This window comes from Vulpes lagopus, chromosome 4 (assembly GCF_018345385.1).
Source record: "Vulpes lagopus strain Blue_001 chromosome 4, ASM1834538v1, whole genome shotgun sequence".
Classification (NCBI taxonomy): Eukaryota; Metazoa; Chordata; class Mammalia; order Carnivora; family Canidae; genus Vulpes; species Vulpes lagopus.
In genome coordinates this window covers 111,927,727-111,953,282 of record NC_054827.1, presented here as the reverse complement: position 1 = coordinate 111,953,282, position 25,556 = coordinate 111,927,727, and the positions used below count along the sequence as shown (strand labels likewise).

The 25,556-nt window shown below is 46.7% G+C and overlaps 1 protein-coding gene across 7 annotated transcripts in view; it reads left to right on the top strand.

The window, feature by feature from the left end:
- The window catches only part of DET1 (DET1 partner of COP1 E3 ubiquitin ligase), a 47,892-nt gene that overhangs the window by 18,545 nt on the left and 3,791 nt on the right, over positions 1-25,556 (top strand). For 6 of the 7 annotated variants that reach the window (XM_041752971.1, XM_041752967.1, XM_041752966.1 and 3 more), the window contains one exon: positions 947-1,603. The exons of the other annotated variant lie outside the window; for it this stretch is intronic. In XM_041752971.1, coding sequence (XP_041608905.1) covers positions 947-1,136 — 190 coding nt within the window. In that variant the 3' untranslated portion in view covers positions 1,137-1,603. Of the gene's footprint in view, positions 1-946; positions 1,604-25,556 lie in introns of those variants that run through there. 7 annotated transcript variants of the gene reach the window in all.

Below are 25,556 nucleotides of genomic sequence, written 5' to 3'. Positions count from 1 at the left end.
TTTATGTCTACCATGTGTTTGCTTTCCAAAAGGGAAGTTATAGAGCTCTTCATTTTCTAGGACTTTCCCTAATTCAGCCCCAACCCCACTGAACATCTCTAGTTCCCAATACCCTACGGTGTTTATTTTTACATATGGGAAAATGTCTTAAAGTATGAGGTTGAATGGAAGTATTCGATGAAAAATTAAAGGCTACTTAGTATTTTGTTTTTATCTGTGAAAAGAGGAACCTTCTAAAAGAATTTATTATTATTAGCACCATGCTCTAACCCACTGAGCTAACTGGCCGCTTGGTAAGAGTTTATTCTTAAAAGTGAAAAACTTAAATATGGGCTGAGATCTGCACTATCGTGTACAGCAGCCACTCACCACGGATTGAGTGGTGGATTGTTAAACATTTACAATGTGACTAGTCCAAGTTGAGATATGCTTAAGTGTCACACATCAGATTTCAAAGGCTTAATAAAAAAAAATGAAATATCTCATTAATATTTGTTTACCTGGGTTACAGATTGGATACCAGGATTGGGTTAAATAAAGTATATTATTAAAATTAATTTCACCTTTTTCTTTTTAACTTTCTTAATGTGGCTACCTGGAAATTTAAAAGTATACATGTGGCTTAATTTCATTTCTAGCCCTGGCCTAGACAGTCTTGGGTCAGCTTTTCTGGAAAAGGGGAAGCTGTAGTTAAGGCTGTAACTAAGGGTCATCTTGGGAAAGAGAAATGATCCAATGACTCAGGACAGCACAGTAAAATTCATAATGACCCTGTGCATAAAATGAGTTGCTCAAAGGCAGTTTTGCGGTTCCAATAACTTGGGGCTGATGTAAGAGGAGATAGTGTAAGATTAAAAAATGAGTTGCCACATTCCTGTGCTGTGCAGATTTGTAGATGGTGGTGAATATCTGTACCATCCTCTCTTTCTCTCCTTGTTCTGTTTAGGTTCTATGCCCGGGACTCTGGTCTGCTCAAGTTTGAGATCCAGGCAGGCTTGCTTGGCCGCCCCATCAACCACACAGTGCGACGCCTTGTTGCCTTCACCTTTCACCCTTTTGAGCCTTTCGCTATTTCAGTGCAGAGGACTAATGCTGAGTATGTTGTCAACTTCCATATGCGACACTGCTGCACGTAGGTGCCTCACCAAAGTCCGGTTATCTGGTCTTCCAAGACATTCCCCCCTTCTCATCTCAAGGGGACTCTGAAGCAAAAGCTCCTGACTACCAGCTTTGTTGGTTCCAGACTATAATACCTCAGATGGGGAGAGTTGGAGAAAGGAGTGAGGGTGTCTCAGTCTAATAGAATTATCATATTCAACTACTACTGGTTGATGGAAAGTCATCTGGTCTTTACCTTGTGGGAATGTCTAGCATTAATTAAGTCTGTTTAATTTTTGTTTTATATTGCATTTTATTGCTATGAAGATGAGAGCATTACCCCTTCCCTCTTGGCATCTGTTCTTTGGCATTATGGTATGCAGTCTGAAGCAGGGATGTCTTGTTTACTCACAGGAACTGTGTACGTCCTTTCCACGTAGCCAACAACAGGGCTGTCTTTATAAAAAAAGAATAATAATAAAGCCTTGGTATTTTCTTACTTAAATATATCCCGTTTGATGATTGCCTTATGTCCTGATCTCACCAAATGCTTCTCACATCCGTGGGTTCTGGGAAGGACTGTGAAAGGGGCCAGAGGCCATGGCTCCAGCGGCCACCCTTGGGAGGACTTAGTGGTGTGTGCCTGCATGGAAGACTATTCTCTGCCAGGACTGTTTTCTTCCCTGGGGTTTTCTCCTGGTAATTGTTACAGCTGGAGGAACTGGGCATAATTGCATGTTGTCATGTGGAAGCATGCTCCCATCTGTACCATCTGTGTCATGCAGGTGGAAGAGTGAGCAGTTCTCTTTGGCCATAGCAGATACAAACACTGTGTGGCACGTACGGCGATTGGGGAGCTCTAGCTGGCAGACACCAGGTGTCTCTAAAGAGATCAGACCGGTTGTGCCCGGACGGCTGAGCCATTGCAGCTCCTACAGACGCTTGCTGGGCCCCAGCCCACCCCCTTCTATATGGTCTCAGCTAGAGTCCTCCAGTGGGCTTGTCAGGCTGTTTATGTTTCATCTGCATAATGTATCCACTGTTTATGTAGTAAGCTTGTTCAGTAACATCTGACTTTGAAAGCAGCCTGGAAATGCTGGGTTTCAGAGCAGGTTGTGAAAGGAGCCATGGATGCAAACAGATGGATTCTGTATCCCTCTGCCATCCAGATTGACATCCCTTGGGAACATGACAAATGTAATATGAGATACTGAGCCCCACTAAAAGCAGTTCAGTTAATTTCATCATCTTCAATATTGAACAACTAAATTCATTCTCATTTGGCATTCAGTACAGGATTTGAGCACTTACTATGAATCAGGTAGATGCTATGCTACTATGTGAAGGATGAAGAGAGAAATAGACAAATAAAGAGAATTCTAGTGCAAAATGACAAAAGCCCCCATAGTGGTTACTTGGGGATAGTGGAGGAGGATGAAGGAGAGGTGGAGAAGGAAAGCTATCCTGGAAGGATACCCTGGAAGGGCCATTGGAGCTGAATAAATGGAAGCATGTCCTGTGAACCAGGGCAGAGGACAGACATTTCAGGGAGAGCTCCAGCATGCCCAAAGACACACTAGCATGGACAGGGCCATTGGGGCTGTGGAATGATAACTAACATGGCTGAGCACAAGCTATGGGGGAGGCCAGGGGAATGTGACTGAATCACAGAAGTCTGGCGCACAGTGCTAGAATTTTGTGCAGTGGAAGACCTACTCCGAATTTCACAAAGACCATCGTTAGCAGCCTGGAAGATGGTTTGGGGGAACTAGAGACTGGAGATTGGCTGACAGACCAGTGGTAGTAATCCAAAGGGAAATGGGAGAGAGGATGACATCCCTGGGCATCGGGAAGGGTGAAATACTGATTCTTCAAAGGTTATAACAACATCAGGGTCCCACAGCAGTCACACATATGTGGGACTCAGAGAATCTTCCTTTGTAGATGTACCTTACCTGCAGCTTTATCTTTGCACTGGGTTGCTCGACTGCACCTGAGGGACTCAGCAGCATGGAAGGAGCATGGCGTGTGAAGTTGCTGGGGTCTCAGTGTGAATCCCCCCACTTCCACCCATTAGCTGTGTGATCCTGGGCCCATTCCCTAATCTTTCTGAAGCTTAATTTGTACTTCCTTCCACCTTACTCATCCACTCTCCTAGTCAAATCTTAGGTCTTTCATCACGTCTGCCTACTGAGCAATCCTCATGTACCTTCCTTGTCTGCTTACTCTCCCTCTCCCTGGAATTGCCGATTGACACCTTCGTTTCTCTTCAAAACCCCTCCTGTTTCTCATGATCACCTTGCCACTGACTCCATGACAGCAAGAGAAACAATTGGATGGGAATTTCCTTATCTTTCACCATATCAACCATGTGACTTGCATATGCACTCCTTCCAGAGTGAAAGAGCCCTACTTCTATAAAAGGCCAACTCCTCTACCTGTTCACTGGGTCCTCTCTCCTCTTGACTTCTCAATGTCCTCCCTTCTGCAATGATTTTTTTCTGCATCTTTCTCTTGATAGGTCATTTCAGTCTGCATTAGATGCCCTCTAGGATCTTTCTATAAATACCTGCTTTGGCCTCTGTTTTAGTTACCGTTAGTTATCACCCGTCTCTCTGTTACCCCTCACAGAAAAACTTCTTGGAAGAGTTGTTGAAATTAAATGTTGTCACCCCACCACCCATTTTTCCTCAGCCCACTGCAGGTAGATTGTAGTGCTCACACCCACTGAACTACTTGTCTAGGCACCAGTGACTTCGTGTTGCCAGTTCAGCACTCATCTCCTGTCCCTCTTCTACTCAGCCTCCCATCATTGGGCATGATTCATTTCTTAATCAAGAAACACTCGCTTCTCTAGGTTTCCATGAGTACATGTTTCTGGTTTTCTTCCTATCTTGCTGATTGTTGCTTCTTGGTCCCTTTGCTGTCTTTTCTTCTTCGATTCTATGTTTAGATGCTAAGTACCCCCGCCCTTGGCCTTGGAACCTCACTTCATTTCTTCTGTATATAAATTCTTTAATTGATTTCTTCCATTCCCCAGGTTTCAAATTCTATCCATATGCTGATGAGTCTCAAAACTGTAACTCCAGCCCTGACCTCTTCATTCACCTCCAAATTCATATTCCCATGGCTTACATGGCATCTTCATTTGAATATCTAATAGATACTTCTTTTTTTCTTTGTAACCGTTTCTTTTCTTTTTTTTTTTTTTTTTAAGGATTTTATTTATTCATTCATAGAGACACACAGAGAGAGGCAGAGACACAGGCAGAGGGAGAAGCAGGCCCCATGCAGAAAGCCCCATGCGGACTCCATCCCATGTCTCCAGGATCACACCCTGGGCTGCAGGCGGCACTAAACCGCTGCGCCACTGGGGCTGCCCCTCTAATAGATATTTCAAAACCACACCCAAAGCAATGGTCTTGATTCCATCCACCCATCTCCACCTCCAACCTGTTTTTCCTTCAAGAATTCCCATATGGCTTCAGTGTCTACCCTTTGACTTCAGGCAAAAACTTAAGAACTGTTTTCGATTTTCTTTTTTTCTATCCCCCTCCACTCCCTGCACTGCTCGCACCTCTGACTTCACTCTGGGGATGTGCCCTGAGCAATCTAAACCAGGCATGGTAATCCTGTACTCCTTGTTAGTGACCAGAACTAGAACTTTGGTCGATAGCAATTGGCAGGAGGGATTGGTTTATGATTGTCATGTGATAAATCAGGTCAATGATACTGTGAGGTAGAGGAACTGTTGGGGGAACCCTTCTCTTTTGAAAATGTCAGTGAGGAACCGTGTGGCCCAAGTTCCACTCTCCACCGCCCTATGATCCTGTTCCAAGTTAGCCCGAGAAGGAAGTTAACCTGGAGGGCAGAATGGAGAGAAAAGAACCCAGATCATAGATGACATAGTTGGTTGACTGGATCACACAACCCTGAAACCCACCCTATAGCTAGATTTCCAGTCCTGTGAGACAGTAAGTTTCCATACTGTTTAAGCCACTTCGAATTGGTTTTTTTGTTTCTTATAATTGAAAGCAAAGTAATAGATGCAAAGAGAAAGGCAAGTCCCCTGGGGAAAGACTCATGAAATTCCTGCTGGCTAGGTTCTTAGATTGGGTTTGAAAAGGCCTGACTGTGATTCCTGTTCTTTGATTTCTGTGGGATTCCTGGCTCCCCTAGAGCCCCCTGCATCCATACCTCAGGTGGCCTCTTGTACCTGAAAGGATGTAACTAAAATGAGAAAGCATTCAGCCCATTGAGCACTTGACCCATATGAACTTCGCAACCCCTATGTCTTCATATTAACTTTGTTTCTAAGGAATTTAAGGCCACTCTTGGTAAATTCTAGTGCCTTCTCTCTACAGATATGCAGTGAATCTCAATCTTTGGAGAAACAAGTTCTTTGCATCCAAAATGTTTAAGAAAAGTAGAGACTTCTGGGAATATATCTTTCAGATTTAATTCTTCCTGAAACTCTCCTCTCTTCCCTACTCTGCAGGGTTTGGCATGTCAACGATTCGTGCCAAGCTGCCCTGGACCTTTGAAAGGCTCCATTTAAATTTAGCAAAACCTCTTTCATTCTGAGTCCTTGTAGAGAAGCACAGTGTAAATCATTGAAAAGCCTAAATTAGATAATTTTTAAAAGAACGATAGCTTCATTATTTTCAAGTACACAGAGTAACTCCATCTCATCCATGAAGTGTTCCTTTGTAGAAGCCCTTAGAGACTTTTCCTTAATGAATGGATTATAATTATTGGTAATCAGCATAACAGTTCTCTGCGCTACGTGCTTCAAAAGGAATTGACCATATTAAGTGATTTTGATGTTCCAGAGGGCAATTTTATTTACAACATTCATCTGCTCAGTGTATACCCTTTATAGCTATAAACCTCTGTTTAAAAAAAAACAAAGAACAAAAAACTTCTGATGGCTCTCTCCATCATATAGGACATTTGATTACCAAAGGCAGAAATAATGTAGGAGGAGAGACATACATAGTGGGACTCATTCTTTACTCATGGTGTCCTGACAGAAGAACCCCAGGAACAGCTCAGGCTGGCAAGTGCAGCCAATACAAATGCTGAGCTTGATAAAAGAACTTTACTGAGTTTCCATTCCTCCGTAACATGGGGCTGATGTTTACTTTGCAGGGCTGATGTGAGCACTAAATGACTATTAATTAAGCTCTTCATACAGTAAGTACTCAATACATGCTAGCTGCCTTTCTCTCCCTAGATTGCTTGATCTGTGTGGGAGGCTCATGTCTCTTTAATATCACAGAGACCACCCAGTCCTGGTAGTGCCTCTCCATTCCTTGCTGACCAAGAAACACAAACTTGCCCCTTCTCCACACCCACCCTGCATAGGAGACTGGTGGCTTGGCTTTGGAGGTGGTGCCATTCCGCTGCTATGGCCTCTGTCCCCAGCATACCCCCGTCTGAGAAAATGAGAACATCCCTAGCCCTCTTTGCAGCCAAACACATTGGACTTAGAGGAGCCGTATTTGCTGAGTTTATTGTTGTCAATTGTGAACATGTATTAAGCATTTACGATGTGGCATGAAGCTATGTAAGCACCTTATGCTGGAAGGTATTCTTTCGTTTCATCCATTCTGAGATACATTTCTCAGCATTGGAGCATGTCTAATACCAATGTCTTATCGGTGGTGCTAGACCATGACTTGACATCACTACTGTTGTCACCTGTGCATGTGAAGGCTGGGCTTGCTCTTCTTATTGTCACATCCCTGTTGAGTAAATGCCCTGTGAATACCATGTGTGTTAAATGTACATGCTATTTAAAATATCTTCAAAAAAAGATTATGCTGTGATTTGGTACTGAAATGAAAGGTTATTTTGTATATAGAAAAGTATGGAAGCAGAGCAGTGTGGTTAATTTTGGTCTCAATGAAGTAAAGTTTTGCACTGAAGGAATGAACATGAGGCCATATCTCTTTGCAAAACGCAATCAAGAGCTTTTAGGAACTAAGAAAGAAAGCAAGGTAACCACTGGCAAATGAGATTTTATTGACATGCTGAGATTCGTGCAGAAGGACTGCCTGTCAAACACCCAACAAGGCACGTGAATGAAGGGAAAGCTATCACATGCCTTGGAATAAATGGAAGAAGTTTTAATGGAATAAGAGGCCTGGTGTGATCGATTCATGCAAAGCACAGGACTAATCATTAAGGTGTGAACCAATTTGTCAGAAACTTCATGCTGACTTTGAACAGAAGCTGATTAACTTCCAGGGGCCACATGATTCCAAATAGGAAGAAGGTGAAACTATAGCTGAAGTCAAATGAGAAGTGCTGATGACTCGGGGTTCATAACATGCCCCTAATGCCTCTAAAAAAAAAACCAGCCTGAAATGCTCTTTGGATAAATATATGTTTTAGGGGTACTAGGACTTGTTTTAATCCAACACACAGACATGGAAGTGACTGTCACAAGGGAAGAAGTCTGTTTGACTTACAGGCCTCTAGAAACAGGACGTGAGGGATGACTTGCTTCCATGGGGAAGCACCTGGGTCACTCAGGAGATAAGGGGAGCCGGGGGAAATGTGGGTGAGAGCCTTTATTATGGTTTCTACAGGAAGGAACAGACAAGGCAAGCTGAGTAGGTTTGGGATTGGCTAATTGGAATAATTTTGATGGGCTCTGGAACATAGTGACTGTCCCTAGTTGTCTGATACTTGGCTCTGAGGTATTAGGGCAGCTGGATAGTGGCCCAGGATGTAAGAGCACTATAGAGGAGGTGGCTAGGGTATTGGCTCTGTATTGATTGGTTTGCATAGAAAGTCACATTCCTAAGGGGGTTGTTACTATCTCTAGGAATTAGCTAACCCTGGGAGGGGTGGTCCCTATAGGGTAAGTGAAATCCTAACATGTCAAAGCATCAAAAAATAAAAGGAATGGTTAATACAGTATAAAATAGTAGTTCCAACTAATAAGAAAGCATTGTCATGGTATAATTATCTGGGTTCTTTTTTGTTTGTTAGTGGCACATCGTTGGTAGCCAGCCTCCAAGATGGCCCACAGTGAGCCCACCTCTTAGGTTCATGTTCTTGTGTAGTTCCCTCTTACATTGTATCTGGGTTTCTCTGTGTGACTACTACAGTACAGCAGAAGTGTGAGCAGGTCACTTTCAAGCCTAGGTTATAAAAGGTATTTCAGGGCTAGGCTTCCACATCCACTCTACTTCCCTTGAATCAACTCACTCGGGGAAACCAGCTGTTATGAGGATATTCAGGCAACCTTCTGGAGAGACTCACTTGGCTTCTTGCTAATAGCTATGTGAAAGAGACATTTTGGAAGTGGAGCCTCCAGCCTTAGTCAAGCCAACAGATGAATGCAGCCTTGTGGGAAACTCTGAATAGGAACCACTCAGCCAAGCCACGCTTGGTGTGGAGTCGGCTTGGGTTTCTCTCCCTCTGCCCCTCCCCCCCAAATAATTAAATCTTAAAAAAAATTCTCTTTCTCCCTCCCTCTGCCCCTCTTGCTCATGTACACATTCTCTCTAAAATAAATCAATCTTTAAAAAAAAAACCAACAACAAAAAACCACCTAGCCAAACCACTTTCAGATTCTTGACTCTCAGAGATTGTGTAAGATAAATGTTGTTTTAAGCTGCTGAATTTTGGGAGTAATTTGTCATATAACAATATATAATGCAAATAATGGTGTGTTTTGCAATATGAAACCTTGTATTTGAAAAATGCCATATTATCCTCGTTTTATAAATAAGGAAACGGATCTCAGAGAGACCAAGTGATGTGCTCATCATTACTAGTTAGTGGCAGGTAAAACTGTAACGCATCCTGTGTAAGAATTAATTTAAATTTATATAGGTCTGGATATAGATAGGTCTAAACTGGTATTTTACTGATTACCAATAACATTAATAGGAAATTCTGCTGTTTTTGTGCTTCTGTATCCACTCCCTCCATTATAAGGAGGATGACCAACAAAAGTATCTTTTATTAAAGGTTGAAAATATATTCCACATATTTCTCTCTTTACACTGGTGTGTTGATTGACTTACTTGTTCACTTACGTATTTGAAATGTATTGAGGACCTACGAAGTGTCAGGAACTAAGAACATAAGAATTTGGAAGCCAGAGACCCAACCTTTGAGCTTCTAGTCTGAAAATGTTTCCAAATACAGCCATGCCTCAGAGAGATTGCAGGTTCAGGTCCATAGCACTGCAAGAAAATAAATGAATACTCCAATAAGGCAAGTCAAATGAATGTTTTTGTTACCTGTGTGTATAAAAGCTATGTTTAAAAAATTTTTTAAAAATCTATGTTTACACTATGCCTAGTCTGTTAAGTGTGCAACATTATGCCCAAAAGAGCAGTGTACATACCTTAATTAAAAAATACTTTATTACTAAAAAATGCTATCATCACTGCTTTCACTGAGTTATAATGTTTTTGCTGGTGGAGGGTCTTGCCTTGGACTGGTGGATGCTACAGGTTGGCACAATTTCTTAAAATAAGACAACAGTGAGGTTTGCTGCATTGATGGACTCTTCTATCACGAACAATTTTTCTGTAGCAGGTGATGCCATTTGATAACATTTTTCCCATAGTAGAACTTCTTTCAGAATTGAAGTCAGTCTTCTCAAACCCTGCACTGCTATTTCAACTAAGTGTATGTGGTATTCTAAGTCCTTTGTTGTCATTCCAACAGTCTTCACAGCATCTCCACCAGGAATAGATGCCTCTTAAGAAACCACTTTCTTTGCTCATCCACAAGAAGCAACTCCTCACCCATTCAAGTTTGATCATGAAATTTCAGCACTTCAGTCCTTCTTCAGGTTCTACTTATAATCCTTGTTCTCTTGCTATTTCCACCACATCTGTAGTGCCTTCATCCATCCACTCATGGCATGAACCCCTCAAAGTTATCCATGAGAGTTGAAATCAATTTCTTCCTGAATCCTGTTAATATTGATATTTTGACCTCTTTCCATAAATTATGAGTGGTCTCAATGGCAGCCAGAATGATGAACCTGGAAAGGTCCAGGTTTTCAATTTACTTTGTCCAGATCCACCAGAGGAATTACTATCTGTGGTAGCTATAGCCTTACAAAATGCATTTCTTAAATAATAAGATTTAAAATTACTTCTATGTCCATGGACTGCAGAATGGACATTGTGTTGGCAGGTGTGCAAACATGAGTCTCATTGTACATCTCTGTCAGAGCTCTTGGAGGATCAGGTGCATTGTCAATGAGCAGTGATATTTTGACAGGAATCTTCTGAGCAGTAGACCTCAGTAGTGGGCTTGAAAAACGTAGTACAGCATGTTGTAAACATTCGTACTGTCTGGGCTTTGTTGTTCTCCTGATAGAGCACAGGCAGAGAGATTTAGCATCATTCTTCAGGTCCCTAGGATTTTCAGGATGGCACGTGAGCACAGGCTGAACTTCAGGTCAGCAGCTGCATTAGCCCCTAATGATAGAGTCAAAACATCCTTTGGAGCTTTGAAGCCAGGCCCTGACTTCTCCTCTCTAGCTATGAGAGTCCTAAATGGCATCTTCTGATAGAAGGCTGTTTCATCCACATTGAAAATCCAGTGTTTAGTGGAGCCACCTTTGTGAATGATCTCCTCTAGATCTTCTGGAGAATCCTTCCTTAAGCCTCATGAACCCACCTCTGCCAGCTTCAGACTTGTCTTCTGCAGTTTCGTCCCCTCCCTCAGCCTGCACAGAATTGAGGAGAGTGAGGGCCTTGTTCTGGATTAGGCTTTGGCTTCAGGGATGTCCTGGCTGTTGGATCTTCTGTCTAGACCACCAAGACTTTCTCCTTATCAGCAATAAGGCTGTTTCACTTTATCATTCTTCTGTTTAGTGGAGTAGCACCTATAACGTCTTTCCAGAACTCTTCCTTCCAGACAAGTATTCATAACTTGTCTGTTTGGGGCAAGAGGCCTAGCCTTTGGCTTATCTAGACTTTCAACACACCTTCCTCTCACTAGGCTTAATCATTTCCAGCTTTTGATTTAATGTGATAGTTGTGTGACTCTTCCTTTCACTTGGACACTTAGAGGCCATTGCTGGGTTTTTAATTGGCTTAATTTCAATATTGTTGTGTCTTGGGGATCAGGGAAGTCCGAGGAGCGGGGGCGGGGGGTAGACAGAGCAGGCAGAACACACACCAAACAATTACATAACATCAAAGATCGCTGATCACAGATCGCCCTAGTAAATATAATAATAACAAAAATCTTTGAAATATTGAAAGAATTATCAAATGTGACCCAGAGACTCAAAGTGAGCAAATGCTATTGGAACAAGGGTGCCAATAAACTTGCTAGACATGGGGTGCCATGTGAACACAGGGTATCGGAGAAATATCATAATGTGAGGTATGTCTATGCCTACCTATCTACCTGTGAAAGAAAAAGGTGCCTGGGCATCCCTCTGGCTCACCCATCGCACCATCAATGAAGCACCAGGTAACCGGTGTCTGAGTGTGAAGTTGGGAAGAAGGAGCCACGGGGTGGACTGCTGTGCTGTGGGAGCCCATGCCTTCTCTGTGCCTTGTTTAACTATGTCTGATGATGAAGTTCTGTCCCCCACAGGGAGCACTTACAGCACCACAGGGCAGCTGTCTGAAACTGCTGCCTGGTTCTGCTGGCAGAAGCGGGATTCTCAGGCCCCATGCTGCACATCCCATTCATCTTCCTGAGACCAGAGATCTCCTGGTCTTCAACTACTGTTTCTCTTCCAAACTTAGTAATTAACTTTCCAGGATTAGGAGAGGAGACTGTCACTTAGCTTTAATTAATTGTTGAAAGAACAGAGAGGGGTCTATGTTTCTACTAAAAGGAAAATAAAAAAGGGAGAGATTGGAAATATTCTGAATGGGGGAACGCAGAAGTCAAATGAATGGTGATTTTCAAACTCAGCTTCTTCTCATTTTTCTTTAAATGTTTTTTTGGGGGGAAGGGGTTTATGAAGTTTTAAATGTGTCCTTAAGGAAGGATGTATTACTCAGAATAAATGGCCTCTAGATTATTTTCCAAAGTCAGTTGTTAAAAATTTTTTTTGAATGTCAGTCTGGTTACATTTTTTAAGAATAAAGCTTATCTGAAAAGTGACTGTCAACTCAGGGTGGGTTACAGATAAAACTGGAGTAGTGGGCATGTTAGAATCCTGAAGGAAGTTTCTTTTGAAAAAACCAAGTTGATATTTTTATTGAGAGAATGAAAAAATAGTGTCAGTTTTCACATGACAAATTGTAGAGAGTTAAAAAAAAAAATCTCTGATGAGGTTATGTAGAAGAGAAGGATTCATGATTGAGACACATCTCAAAATCCTGGAGGGACATGAGATTGTCCAGGTTGCCAAATAGAGGGATGAGTTTTAGACGGTTGAAAAGTATTGTGTTGGGAAAATATCCATTTTCTGAAAAGGCAGAATGAAAAGAGCTGGAGTGGGAATCAGGTACATTTCTATGGGTCTCTTGAAGAGTGGGTTCCGGGAGCATCAGGTGGAGGGCCAAGGTCAGAGAAAGACAAGTACCCCCTCACAGAGTGGATCCGTGATTACCCAGGTGCTTTTGTCTTCTCGATTTCGGTTTATAATTCTGCCATTGAGTAAGCACCTTTTCAGAACGGGGGTTGGGGGGACCCAATAAAGTTGAATACATACAAATAGAAACATATATAACAAAAATTATCAAAACAAAATCAAATGACAAATGACAATACATTTATCAAAAGATTGACTTCCTTAGCATAAGACATTTTGAAAATGTATGATGAAAAGATGAACAATCCCAAGTGAAAAATGGGCAAAGAATCTTATTAGCAGGGTGTTCACAGAAAAAAATAAATACACATGGACAAGAGCTACATGAAAATGTTCGCAGTATTTTCTTCTCACCCATCAGATTAGCAAAGGTTAAATGATGACCCCGTGTTGTCAAGAACGCAGAGTGCCCTCCCCACACTATTGGTGGGGGAGTAAGCTGACTCAGACTCCCTAAAGGACAAAAGAACAGTGTCTTCATAAATGTTCATATTTTTTAAACCCAGTTAAATTCTATATATTAAGGCAAAACATTTGTGTATGTAAGACATATGTACAAGGCTATTTCAATGCAGGTTTTTCATTATGAGAAACTAGAAACTACTAACTGTGCATCATAGAGAACAGACAAAATAAATTATAAATGTCCATAAAATTGAATCTGATACAGCTGTTGAAAATAACGAGGCAGGTCCATACTTATTGATTTGAAAAGCTCTGTGAGCCCTAGTAATTGAACAACTGTGTCTAGTGTGATGCCATTTTTTTGTAAAGATATAAAAACCAACTAAAATCTGTACTGAAATTGAAGTCAGCCTAGATATAAATATATACATGCTCACCGAGTCATGGAACACTTTGGAAAGCATATGAAGATGCTATTAATAATAGTTACCTCTGGAGAGTAAGCAAGCTTATTTCCTTTATCTTTGTAATTTTTTAATATCAGCATGTATTTCTTAAAAAATTTCAATGAGGTCTTTTTTCAATTTTTAACTGTACAATTAAAGCACAAACCAGAAAACTTACCAGCTTATCTCTACATACAGTTCAGTATTGTTAAATTTATTCACATTGCTGTGCGACCAATCTCTGCAGCTTTGTCATCTTGCAAATCTGAAACTCTGTAGCCATTAAATAATAATTCCCCATTTCCCCCTGCCCAGCCCCTGGCAACCACCACTGTGCTTTCTATGAGTTTGACTACTTGAATAACCTCATGTAAGTGGAATCGAACAGCGTTTGTCTTTTCCTGTGTCCTTTTGTGACTGGCTAATTTCACTTAGCTTAATGTCCTCAGAGTTTGTCCATATTGTAGCTTGAGTCAGAATTTCCTTCATTTTTAAGGCTGAGTAATATTCCATTATATGTGTATACCACACTCGGTTTATCCATTCACCCATCAGTGGACACTTGGGTTGCTTCCATCTCTCGGCTATTGTGAATAGTGCCTCTGTGACCATGAGTATGCAAATTCAACTTTGAGCTGCTTTTAATTCTTTTGGATATATATGCATAAGTGGGATTCAATGAGTTATTTATTTTTTAATTTTTTAAAAAGATTTTATTTATTTATTCATGAGAGACACACAGAGAGAAGCAGAGACACAGGCAGAGGGAGAAGCAGGCTCCCTGCAGGGAGCCCAACGAGGCACTCGATCTCAGGACCCCAGGATCGTGCCCTGAGCCGGAGGCAGACACTCAACCACTTAGCCACCCAGGTGTCCCTCAATGAGTTTTTTAAATAGTACTTAGCCAATGAATTCACCTGTAGCAGCTGAGGTGATATTAGGTAGGTGCCCTGTGGGCCAGTTGAGCTGTGTAGTCTGAGGCCGGGATTTTCTTTACTAGTCTCCAGGGGCTTAGCAATTTCATTCCTGTCCCCTGAGCCTTTCCTTTGTACAGACAGGAGGGGCGTTCTCGGGCTTGTGCACCCGCTGCTCCCTGCCCGCTCCTGCCTGCATTAATTCAGCACATTTCTATAGCTCCCCGAAGGAGGAGATGCTGCAGCAGCATTTAATTAGCGGCCGGGAACATGCTTTCCCAAGGACACGACTTATTTCGCAGCCAGCTGTTGCCAGTGGCTCCCTAGCAACATGCAGCACTCACATCTGATTGCTTCTCTCTTAGGGGGTGGCTGGTCCACCTGCTGTCACCAGCCTAGGGTGGGGGCACGAGGCAAGGGGTCCCTGGGTCTAGGGCTAATTCTCTAAAAGAAGTAAGTGATCGGAACCTGGTATCCCTGCAAAGCCAAATGTGGTACTAAAACCTCTTGACCCTTGAACTACCTATCCCACCCCTCCCTTAAGCTCATGATTAGAGCAGACAGAAAGAACATCACCAGCTATAGCACAGATAGAGCGACATGGTCTAGAAAGGTCCATTGGAATTGTGAAGTGCACTGAGAGACTTTGGGGAAGAGAGAATGATCTCGCCCCATAGTAGGCAGAGCCTGCCTTTCAGAATGGACTTGGTGGGGGGGGTGCCTGGGAACACCACCTCTAGGACAAGGGGAAGAGGAAAGCCTCATCCCCAGTGTCCCCCGAATTGTCTGGGTTTCCTGAGGCTTTGGAAAGAGGGCGTGGGGAGAGAGCTACCACTTTGAACGTGAACTTGCCATTCCTCAAGGGGTCTGAGAGGTGGCTGCTCAGGAACCTGACTTCAGGCCTTGATTCCTCCCAGGGGCTTCTTCTGCAGAGGCTGCAACTGGACGTTTTGAGGCAAGGTGCTGCTCAGTGACCTGCTCTATTTGGCCTATGTGGTGCTTTCACAATTTTGAGGATTTGTAAAACGTCTTGCTTTTTCACGCGGCCATTAGGAGCCCCACAGTGGGACCCCTTTAGACTGGCTCGTGTGGCCCCACTTCACCTGTCCATCAGCCTGTGGCATGTGGGAGCCCCAGGCACACCCTTCTGCATCCACAGCGGTGAGGGAGGCTGCATCTGCAGGGGTCCACTTGCATTTGCTCATTTGTTCCACAAATGTTTCTTGAGTTGCTTCTGAGTGTCAGAGCCTGAGCTAGGCACTGGGCCGAAAGGACCAGTAAGATGTGGCCTTTGCAGTTCTGCATTTATGGGACAGATGGGCAGGCAGACGAGGAGACAGGTTGGGGATTCACTGAGAGACTGACCAGTGCACCTGGAGTCCAGGAGCAGAAAATCTGGGTGCCTGACCCACACTGGTGGGGTCAGGGCTGACTCTGGGCAGAGATGCCACCTGAGCCCAGTTCCCAAGGATGATGGGGGTTAGGCTGGTGAGGAGAGAGGAGTGGAGGGGAGAGGGAAGAGAAGGAGACCTCAGCCAGAGGGATCTGTTCAGGGATTGGCACACAAGACCAGAGACCCAGGTTTTCCCCTAGGCCAAGAGTGCCCAAGGGGGTGGCCTGCTGAGGGATTGCACTTAGCCCCGCAGAGTGTCATCAGGGAAACCATTTATCCGGCTCCAGAGTGGATCTGACGTGGTGAGGGCAGTCAGGAGGCAGGGAAGTGCTGGCAAAGAGGTTGTGGAGGTGACAGAGGAAGTGAGGTGTCTGTGTGGGGCTCTCTGCGCTCCCCTCTGTCACTCCCCCAGCAGGGAGCAAAGCTGCCTTTAGAGGTGGGCTCCAGGGGGGCCCCTCCTGTCCTCTGGGACCCAGCCTGCCTCTCACAGCCTCCTCTGCCTGCTTTGTGCCTTCTCCCACCTTACTACTCCTGAGGCCTGGCAGCGGGACCCTGGAGTATTATTGGAGGCTCAGCCAGGTGTGGCAGAGTCGGGGCTCTGGAAGTGACAGTTCTTGTTGGATGATGAAGCTGGTTGAGAACTTGGTTTCCCTCCAGCTTGCTGCCTCTCAGTGCTGGGCACCACTGCCCATGGCCTGTCCCAGCTGGCTCCTGGGCCCACCATACCTGACTGGGCCTCTGTGACCTGTGGCCCATGGAGGGTGGTCAGGAGTGCTGGTGGCCTGGCAGTGACTGCGGGGTATGGGGTGCAGAGCAGTTGTACACTGGGGGCCTGGGGAAGGAACACTTAGGGATGAGTTAGGCAGGTGGGAGACACAGTGCCTACCAAGACTGGGAACCCAGGGAAAGGCTGTCGTGGAAGGGACAGTATCCGACACGGTTGAGGGGCCATGGGACACCCAGTGAGGCATCCACAGGAGGCCCAGTAGTGAGCCTGGAGAGCCAGAGCTCTAGACTGGAGGTCAGGATTGAAGGGCCAAAATCACCCACGGCAATGTTTTGTTGAGAAAAAGATATAACAATTGCTGTGCCAAGTATTTGAAACCACACGCTCATTAACTCCTTTTTTTTTTTTTTTTTTTTTTTTAAGATTTATTAATTCATGAGAGACACAGAGAGAGAGAAAGGCAGAGACACAGGCAGAGGAAGAAGCAGGCTCCCTGCGGGGACCCCAGTGCAGGCTGGAGGCACATTCACTTCACCTCTTTTTGAGGGCAGGCATCCAGTGAGGGCAGCAAGTTTGGCCTCTCCAATTCTGAGGCTACCTCTTCCTAGGCTCTGACCCCACTCTGTTGCCTCCCTCAGCCTCAGTTTCTTCACCTGTATATGGGCACAAGAATACTGACTTTGGGGTCATGAGGATGGAATAAGGGACCGCACGCCCCACACAGTCTGTGGTCTGACATGCACAGCAGAGAGCACCCTGTAAGGGAGCACATGGCCCCTCCAGCGTCTGGGTGGAGCAAGCCAGTGTTGGAAGGGTTAACCAGGCAGTTTCTGGTCCTCCCACCCATGAACGGAAAGGCTTCCTTTTTCCCATTTCTCGAGAGACCGTGGGGGGACGACAACCTTTGGTTCTGGCTTCCCTTCCAGCTGCTTCTTATTGATGAAGTGAAAATGGAAGCCACCAGCTCAAGGTTGTCCTGCTGTGTGGGCAAAGGGCCGGCTTGCCTCAGCTCGCAGGCCCCTTCCAGGCCATGCTTCACATCCCTGGAGCCACAAATCAGCAGGAAGCCTGGCTCAGGGGTGGCCACGCAGACAAAGGCTGTGGGAGACAGTGTCTTCTCCAGAAAATATCAACATGTGTGTAGGCTGCAGTTGTCACAGAACAGAGGGCAATCTCATAAGGCACCCACAAGAGTTTCAAGTTCAAGACCTCCATTCATTCCCGAATGATGCTAGTGGGCTCACCCTGCAGCTCTGCTTTTCATACATTGTCATTTGCTTGGTTCCCCCCCCCCCCGCCCCAGCATTCAAACGATCTTTTTGGGAGTTTGCAGGATCCTACATTTTATGGGTTCTAGTTGGGAGCAGGACCCGCTCCCATGAAGGGGCCTCAGCTGAGGCTTTGCCGCTGGCCCACCCCCAACAGAGCTGTGGGGTCAGCTCTGCAAGAGGCGCATATGGGCAGCTCCCTTCCGGAGTCCCAACTATGAAGTCTTAGCATCAAAACTGCCTCTTCTAAGTACAGTTTGCATGTGGAAGTAGCCTACAGTTATCGAGATCATCTACTGCTGGAGTAATGAGAATCAGGCAAAATAATTCTCATTTTTATAGAATGGCAAAGCAACTCAGAACAAATGGGGGGAATTCTCCGACAGGCCAATACTAGTAGGTGGGCCTTTCGCTTTGTAGTCTTTCTTCTAGATTCTTAAGGTCCCTTCATAGGTTTCAGGACACGTTTTGAAGAGGGTTATAAAGCTATTGCTTTGACTATTCTTTCTGGAGTGCAGACAGACCAAGCTGAAGGCCCTGCTTGAGTTAAAGGGGCTGTCTGCTGCCCAAGATGCCTTCTGGAAGGTCAGCTGGCATTTTCTTGGCCACTTGAGCCAGACACTGTGCAAACTTCTTTATGTATGTTAACTTACTGAACCCTCTCAGCTAACTCTCTTGGCTCTCTGGAGCACCTACTATTGTCTCTACCTTATATGAGGAACTCGGGCACAGAGAGACTACGTAACGTGCTGACAGTCACACAGCTGGAACCAGAATTCAGATTAGACTTCCGAGTCTGCCACCCAGTCAGCCCCTCACCCCTGCCTGTGGTGAAGGCCCTGGGGAATGACGTGGGATGGAGGAGGGCAGATGGCGTAGCTGGGGCTCACACTGCCAGCAGGAAGCTCTGTGGGAAGGATGGAAAATCCCCAACTGAGGTACAGATCCAAGCCTGGGGGAACAGGAGAGATGCTCTGAGGGATAAGGAGCCTCTAAAGACACCTGTGAATCTTTGGCCAGGGAGGGTGGGTGGCAGATGGGCAGCCATGGAGCACAGCCCTGACCAGCTGTTGTTTGCAGAGTAGGCCGAGTGCATGGTGACAGTTGGATTAGGTGTACCCAGCAACCTCAGTGACCATCAGGTGGAGACGCACTGTGGGCCCTTCTGGCTGGCCCTTCCAGCACCTACCCGCCCTTGGAGCTTAGCGCTTGCTAATCTTTGTCCCCATGGCGGCAGGAGGTGACAGGGCCATCGCTTAGGCCATGGAATCTCCCACCTCTTACCAGCCAGGGAGCTTTTGATCAGAGAATCTTCTCCCTTCCAGAAAGTAAGATGTAAAATGAGAATGACAGGCCCAGCATCTGTACCTGGGGCAGACAGTCTCTCCTGGCCTACTCTCAATTCCCCTTTCTTCTCCAGCCTTCTGTCTCCTTTGATTTGGGTCCGCTGATTTCATTTGTGCCCTTGTGTTTCCTGCCTCATTTCACAAAGGTTTTTGAAGCAGTTATCAAAAATGCATTCCAAACAATAGGACAATAAAATAAATATCTGCATGACTCAGGGCCAGGAGAATACATGAATGAGCCCCTAGAGGTGTATGTGGGATGCTACGGTTCCTTAGAAACCCCTTTTCAGAATACTGCTTCTGCAACCGTTCCAGTCTGTCTCACACTTTAAAGCTACCTTCTTATTTTGGGCATACCTTCTTTTTTTTTTTTTTTTTAGATTTTATTTATTTATTCATGAGAGACATAGAGAGAGAGAGGCAGAGACACAGGCAGAGGGAGAAGCAGGCTCCATGCAGGGAGCCTGACGTGGGACTCGATCCCAGGTCTCCAGGATCAGGCCCTGGGCTGAAGGCAGTGCTAAACCACTAAGCCACCCAGGCTGCCCTGGGAATACCTTCTTTTTCATATTACACAAGCAGTTGGTTCATTCAGTAAATAGTCATTAAGTATCTAATAATAAGAAAAAAAAAAAACATCCCCCACCTTCATTTCTAAATTCTTTTGTCGCATTTTGGAAACAGCCCCTTAGAACCAGACACTGGCCGAGGTTTCAAATTCCAGGTAACACTCTAGAATCCATTCCTACATGTCATTTTAGCTGTTTGCCCTGTTGGTAATCCAGAGTCTTGCTACTTAGTGTTTTGGAATATTTCTCCAGAAATGTTCTAGAAAACTGCTGTAAAAATCACGTGATGGAATGCTCTCCAACATTCTCACAGCATCTTTCTGGAAAATGGCTCAGTCAGCAGCTGGATGGCATTCCGCTGGATGGCATTCCTCCAAGTGATGGCACCTCTGCAGTGTGGAGCCGTGGAGAGCTGGTGAGGGGTACTGAGGCCAAAGCTGAGCCCCCTCCTCTTGTTGCTGAGCCCTCATTATGTACCCCCTCTCTCTTCTACTCTGCCCCCCCCCCCCATAAATCCACAAGGCCCTGCCTTCGTGAAGTTCTGACATTCCTTCTGACAAGCAGAAGCTAAACAAGTAACAAACGAGTGACATCCTCTGTTGTTGTTGTTGTTGTTGTTTTTTTAAAGATCCCCCTGGCTGCTGGGTAGGAAGTGGGTCGTGCCTGGGGCTTCCAGGGCAAGAGGACACAGGCAGGCCAATCAGCGGCAGGCCAGGGCAGCAGGCCAGGCAGGACTAGGGCGGTAGTAGACACGGTGAGAAGTCAGAAGGGGATCTAATTTGGAGGTAAGGCCAACTGGACCAGCTGATGAATTTGGCATAGGGGTGAGGCAAAGGAACCAAGGATGTGTCCAAAGTGTCTTGGCCTGACCTGGGCCAGCTGTTCCATTAGCTGGCTTAGGTAAGACAGGGAGAGGGAAAGAGTTTTGCTCTGGCCACATCAGGTGGAGAGATCTGTTAGACCTTTCAGTGAGAAGATCTACAACTTCCTAGTGATCACCCAGCACTCTGCTAGATCTGGGCTGCGGGTGCAGGAGCAGAGGGGATGGTCCCAGGGGGTAGACTGCTCAGGAATTCACTGCCTGGATCAGGGCAACCCAGACCCCTCTGGACCCCCAACCCCCACCCCCAGGCAACTTACTCTGGCCTCATACATTCATTCCCCTGACACACGCAACACATGTTCATTGAGCACCGTGGTGGATATTTTCCATTTGCCCCTGAAAGGCACAGTTTCTGGTGTCGTTAAAATGGACAACATGTCCTTTTCTGCTGTTCCATTTAGTATTCCAACTTTTGAAGAAACATGAAAGCCAGCTGAATGAACAGATGGATAATAAAATATAATGAATAAGGCCCACGAGGCTGGGCTCCAGTAACCTGGGCCAGCGGGAGGACAGGTGAACTCAGAACCTTTTTTATCCTGTGTCCCCGCTCCTCAGGCCACCATGACCCTCTGCTGCGAGGTGCTGTCATGCCTCTGACGGAGCCCTGCTCAGAAGCCTTAGGCATGACCCAAACTCCTTTGCATGGCTTTCCCAGGGTGGCCTCAGCAGCATTCCCAGCCTGCCCCTGCCCTGACTGCCACTGACCTGTCCCTACACTGTCCCAGAGGGCTGTTTCCAGAGCCTGGGGCTGGCCAGCCCCCTTTCCTGGCCTCTTGGCAGATAGTCTGCTGTTCCTTGCCGCCCTTCCACCCCCCAACCATGCCCTCCAGGCTGTCATTGTTGCAGAGACCCAGCTCAGAGCCGCAGCCCTCTGAGCCTTCCTTCCCTGGTCCCCTCCTGGCACCCCCTCCTAGCCCCAACACGAATCCCAGCCTTGCTCCCCATGCTTCTTCTACACTCATCCTTCCCGGACAGGAAACCCAGGTCCCCCCAGGAGGCACTGCTGACCTGTGTCTGGGAAGCGAGATTTCTTCAGTCACAAGGTATGGAGGAGGCAGGAGGCTGTGTCCTGTGGCCCACCAGGCTGTGTGTGCAGTATGAGCTTCTCACTCGATCCTCGAGGGCTCCGCCTGGATCTAACTCACCTTCGTGTCTCCTGCTCACTTGGCCCAGCCCCACTTGTGCAGGATGGTCAAGGGGCCAACTCCTGGTGCTTTGGTTTTGTAGCTCGAGGCCCATAGCTGAGGGCAGGTGATGCTACAAACCCTCATGGTCTGAAGCCCTGAAGCCCTGCTCTTCAGCAGGCCTGGTGTAGAGTTAGGGCGAAGGCATCACCAGGAACTAGTTAGAAATTGAGCCTCTTGGGTCTTTATCTAAGACCCATAGAATCAGACACCTACATTTTAACAAGTGTCTCCCGGGTACTCATGTGCACAGTCAAGGATGAGGACTAGTCACATCCATGTGAGACCTTAATAAAAGATAGAAAAACAGTGCCAATAGCTGCCACCCCATCCGGTGAAGGAAGAGCTTCAAAGTTCAGAAAGGTGTACTGTTACAGAAACAGAAACGACTAGCTATTTTTGGTTGAAGAGGATTTGTTATTGGAGATTAGGTGTTTACAACGCTGTCAGAGGGGCCCAGAACATCACTGCAGACCCTCTAGGGAACTGTGCTTTTGTCCCATCTGAAGGCTAGGCTTTCAGAGCGAGTGTGGGCCTGGGGGCCTTAGACCCCTGTCTCTCCTTGACCCCAGGGTGGGGACACTGCCACTGCCCCTGCCACCACCAGCTCTCGACACCAGCAGAACTGGAAGAAACCCAACATCTCGACCCAGCCAAATCAGCGGGATGGGGTTGATCTCTTCTTCCTTCCAAATCTTCTGCTTAGTGAGACCTTACATAGGGCCAGGACTGCTTTGGGCTTTGAAGTCAAGTGATGGGGGGGAAGGCTGGCAGGGCTCAGGGTGCCTATGGAAGAGGACTAGAGAAGCATGACTAGCTGTGGGAAAGTGGTGAGCCTGCTCCACGCCACCTCTAAGGCAAGATGGTTCTACGAGAGAGTTTTGGGGAGCAAAGTATTGATGGCACCTCTGGGAGCTTGGGTAGAACATTCGGGCACAGACAATGGTGCCTGCCTCTGCTTCTGGCCTGGAGGAACCGGGAGGTGGGAGACTGGTGCAGGAGGGCTAGGGTAGGGCCAGGGTTGGGTAAGCCATGCTGCTGGCATTGGGTGGGGCCAGGGTCAGTGGGGCATCCCCAAGGTTTCTGTGGCTCAGTGGACACTGAGGAAGGAGCCCCATTCTGTCTGCCTTCCCACCCTACCCCATGCTTGGGAGGGTAGTGTTAGAGGCTGGAGACGGAAGGGGAGAAGCTCTGGACAGCCACGAGATCGAAGTTTCGTTATGGGTTTGGCTGGGCTTTGGATCCCTGAAAGACAGTGGTAACCATCAAAATGGGACTTATTCTTACAGTTTAACAGGTGATGGGGTTGAAGGAGCACACCTGCTGTGACAAGCACTGGGTGATGGATGGGAGTGCTGAATCCCTATAGTGTACACCTGACATTCATATTACACTGTATGTGAACCAGAAAAAAAAATTCAAAGAAATTTTAAGAAGTACCCACAGAGCCTTGGAATCTTCCTGGGATGGAGGCTCAGGGGTGTTGAGAGGGTCTCACAGGGTTGATTTGAGGCAGTGAGGAGAGGAAGAGAACCGGATCCTGTTAGACTCCATCCAGGATCTGTGCCTGGACTTGCCCCTCATCGAGGGGCTGTTGGAGCTAGCTGCGTCCTTGGGGGACCTGGGGGGCGGGTGGGCCTGCACGCTGCCTGTGGTGTTCTGGAGGCCCCGGGCCCACGCGGTGACCCAGTTTTCTGCCTCCGTCAGAGCCGAGTGAGCTCTGATTATAGGGGGTGTGAGGGCTCTAAATGACTGCAAAGTACTTTTCAATCAGATAGAAAATAGGTGAGAAATGCATTTCCGTTAATGCTCCAATTATCCCAATCCTGACAGGACCAAAAAAAAAAAAAAAAAAGTGCCTGCTCCCTGGGACGTGCTGTCAGGATCCCCTGATTGTCCCGGCCTGCCTGGAAGCAGCTTTGTCCTCGGCTCACACAGCGAGGGGCTGCAGAGCCGTCCTGGTGGTCCTTGCTGTGGCCGAGCCCCATCTTCGAGGGCCTGGAAAGCAAAGCCAAGGAGGGAGCCCCCCTGCCCCTTGGTGTGGGGTCTGCCCAGGGTGCACCTGTTCCTGCATGTCTGTGCAGACCTCTGACCCCGGCCCCTTCTGTGAGACCCTCCCTGCTTCTCAGCTCTCTTCCACCCAGAAACAGGACTTCTGCCTCCCAGGCCTCTCTTGGATGGGCCCTGCCAACAGTTCTGATTGCTGCTGTCCTCCATCAGGTTCTCATCTCATTTCCAGGGGGAGAGCCCATTCCTTGCCTCTACCAACTTCCAGCGGCCCCGGGTGGTCCCTGGCTGTGGCCGCATCCTCTCCAGTCTCTGCCTCTGTGCTCGCACAGCCTTCCCTCTTCTGTCTGTGGTGCAGAGTCGGCCTCCATTTTATAAGGATACCTGTGATCTCGCTCAGGGCCCATCGGGATCGTCAAGGTCATCTCCCCATGTTGAGATCCTTAAGCACAATCTGCAAGGACCCGATTTGCATCGAGGTTGTCATGTACAGGTTTCAGGCTTAAGACCTGAGATCTCTGGGGACCATGCTTCGGCCCGAGAGAGCCTCCCTACCTCACATTATGTTCTGAGCTGTGTGCAACTTACTGCACATACTGTGTCATCTCTGTCCTCTGCTTTTCGTTCATGCCATCCTCTGCTAGAAACAGGCCCCTTCACCCCTCACCCCCAGCATCTGCCTTCTCATACTCTTATTTTCAGCTCAGATGTCACCTCCTCTAGGAAGTGTTCCTTGAACTATCACACATGTTCTTGCATGTGTGTGCATCCATGCACACACACGCACACACACAAACAGGTGCCCCTGTTCTGTGGTAGTACTGGTGGTATTACAATAGACTTTTCCAGAATTTGTCTCTCCCCACATTAGCCTCTAAGCTGCTTAGGGCAGCAACCAGGTTTCACACATACTGTATCTGAGTGTTGATAGATTTTTGAGGAAGGAGGGAGGGAAGAAAGACCCCTGAGGGATAGACTCTTGAGTCATTTGGCTTTTTAATTTAATTTTTGGCTGCAAATTTTTAACAATCTGGCTTAATCTACAGTTGAGTGGATTTAAGGGAGTAGGAGGACAGGTGATTGGCTCCTACAGAACATTTTCTGATTAAAATCACAGGGGAAAAAAAAGCTTTTGAAAAGTAATGCTAATGATGGCTGCAAGAAGGCACCTGCATTCACCATTGTGTTCCCAGCCGGGTCCCCACAGCATGCAGTGTGAGGGGGACAGGGGCACCCTGCATGAGCACCCGATGTGCAGCATGCGGTACAGGGTTATCTTAGCAAGTCCCTAACAGCCCTCTGAGGGTGAGAAGCTGAGGTTCAGACAGATGCAGAGATGGTCTCTAAGGGCTAAGCCCTTCCCACCTCAGCAGGCTAGAAGGGATGGGCAGCCGGGGGAGCCCTGGAGAAGGCACAGGGTTGGGGCAGAAGAGCTAATTGCCTTTCTAGGACACACAGGTAGACCTTCGTCACACCCCTGAGGCTTTCCCCCAATGCAGTCACGTGTGTCAAGGCCTCGGCTTTCCTCCCGGCCACACATGAGCTGCAGGCTCCTGGGAGGCCAGAGCCGCATCCCACTCAACCCCCTCTTTGACTTGAGGGGTAAACCGAAGTCTGACGGGGGACAGGGAGCATGACCTGACAGCCTGTGTGTGGAGTCTTTGCTCAACTGGGTCTAGACGACATTTGTTCTGCTGGCCAGGGACCCTGGACACTATGCTGCCCCTGAGTTGACATTTTGTTTCTGTTCGATGGGATTACGCAAATC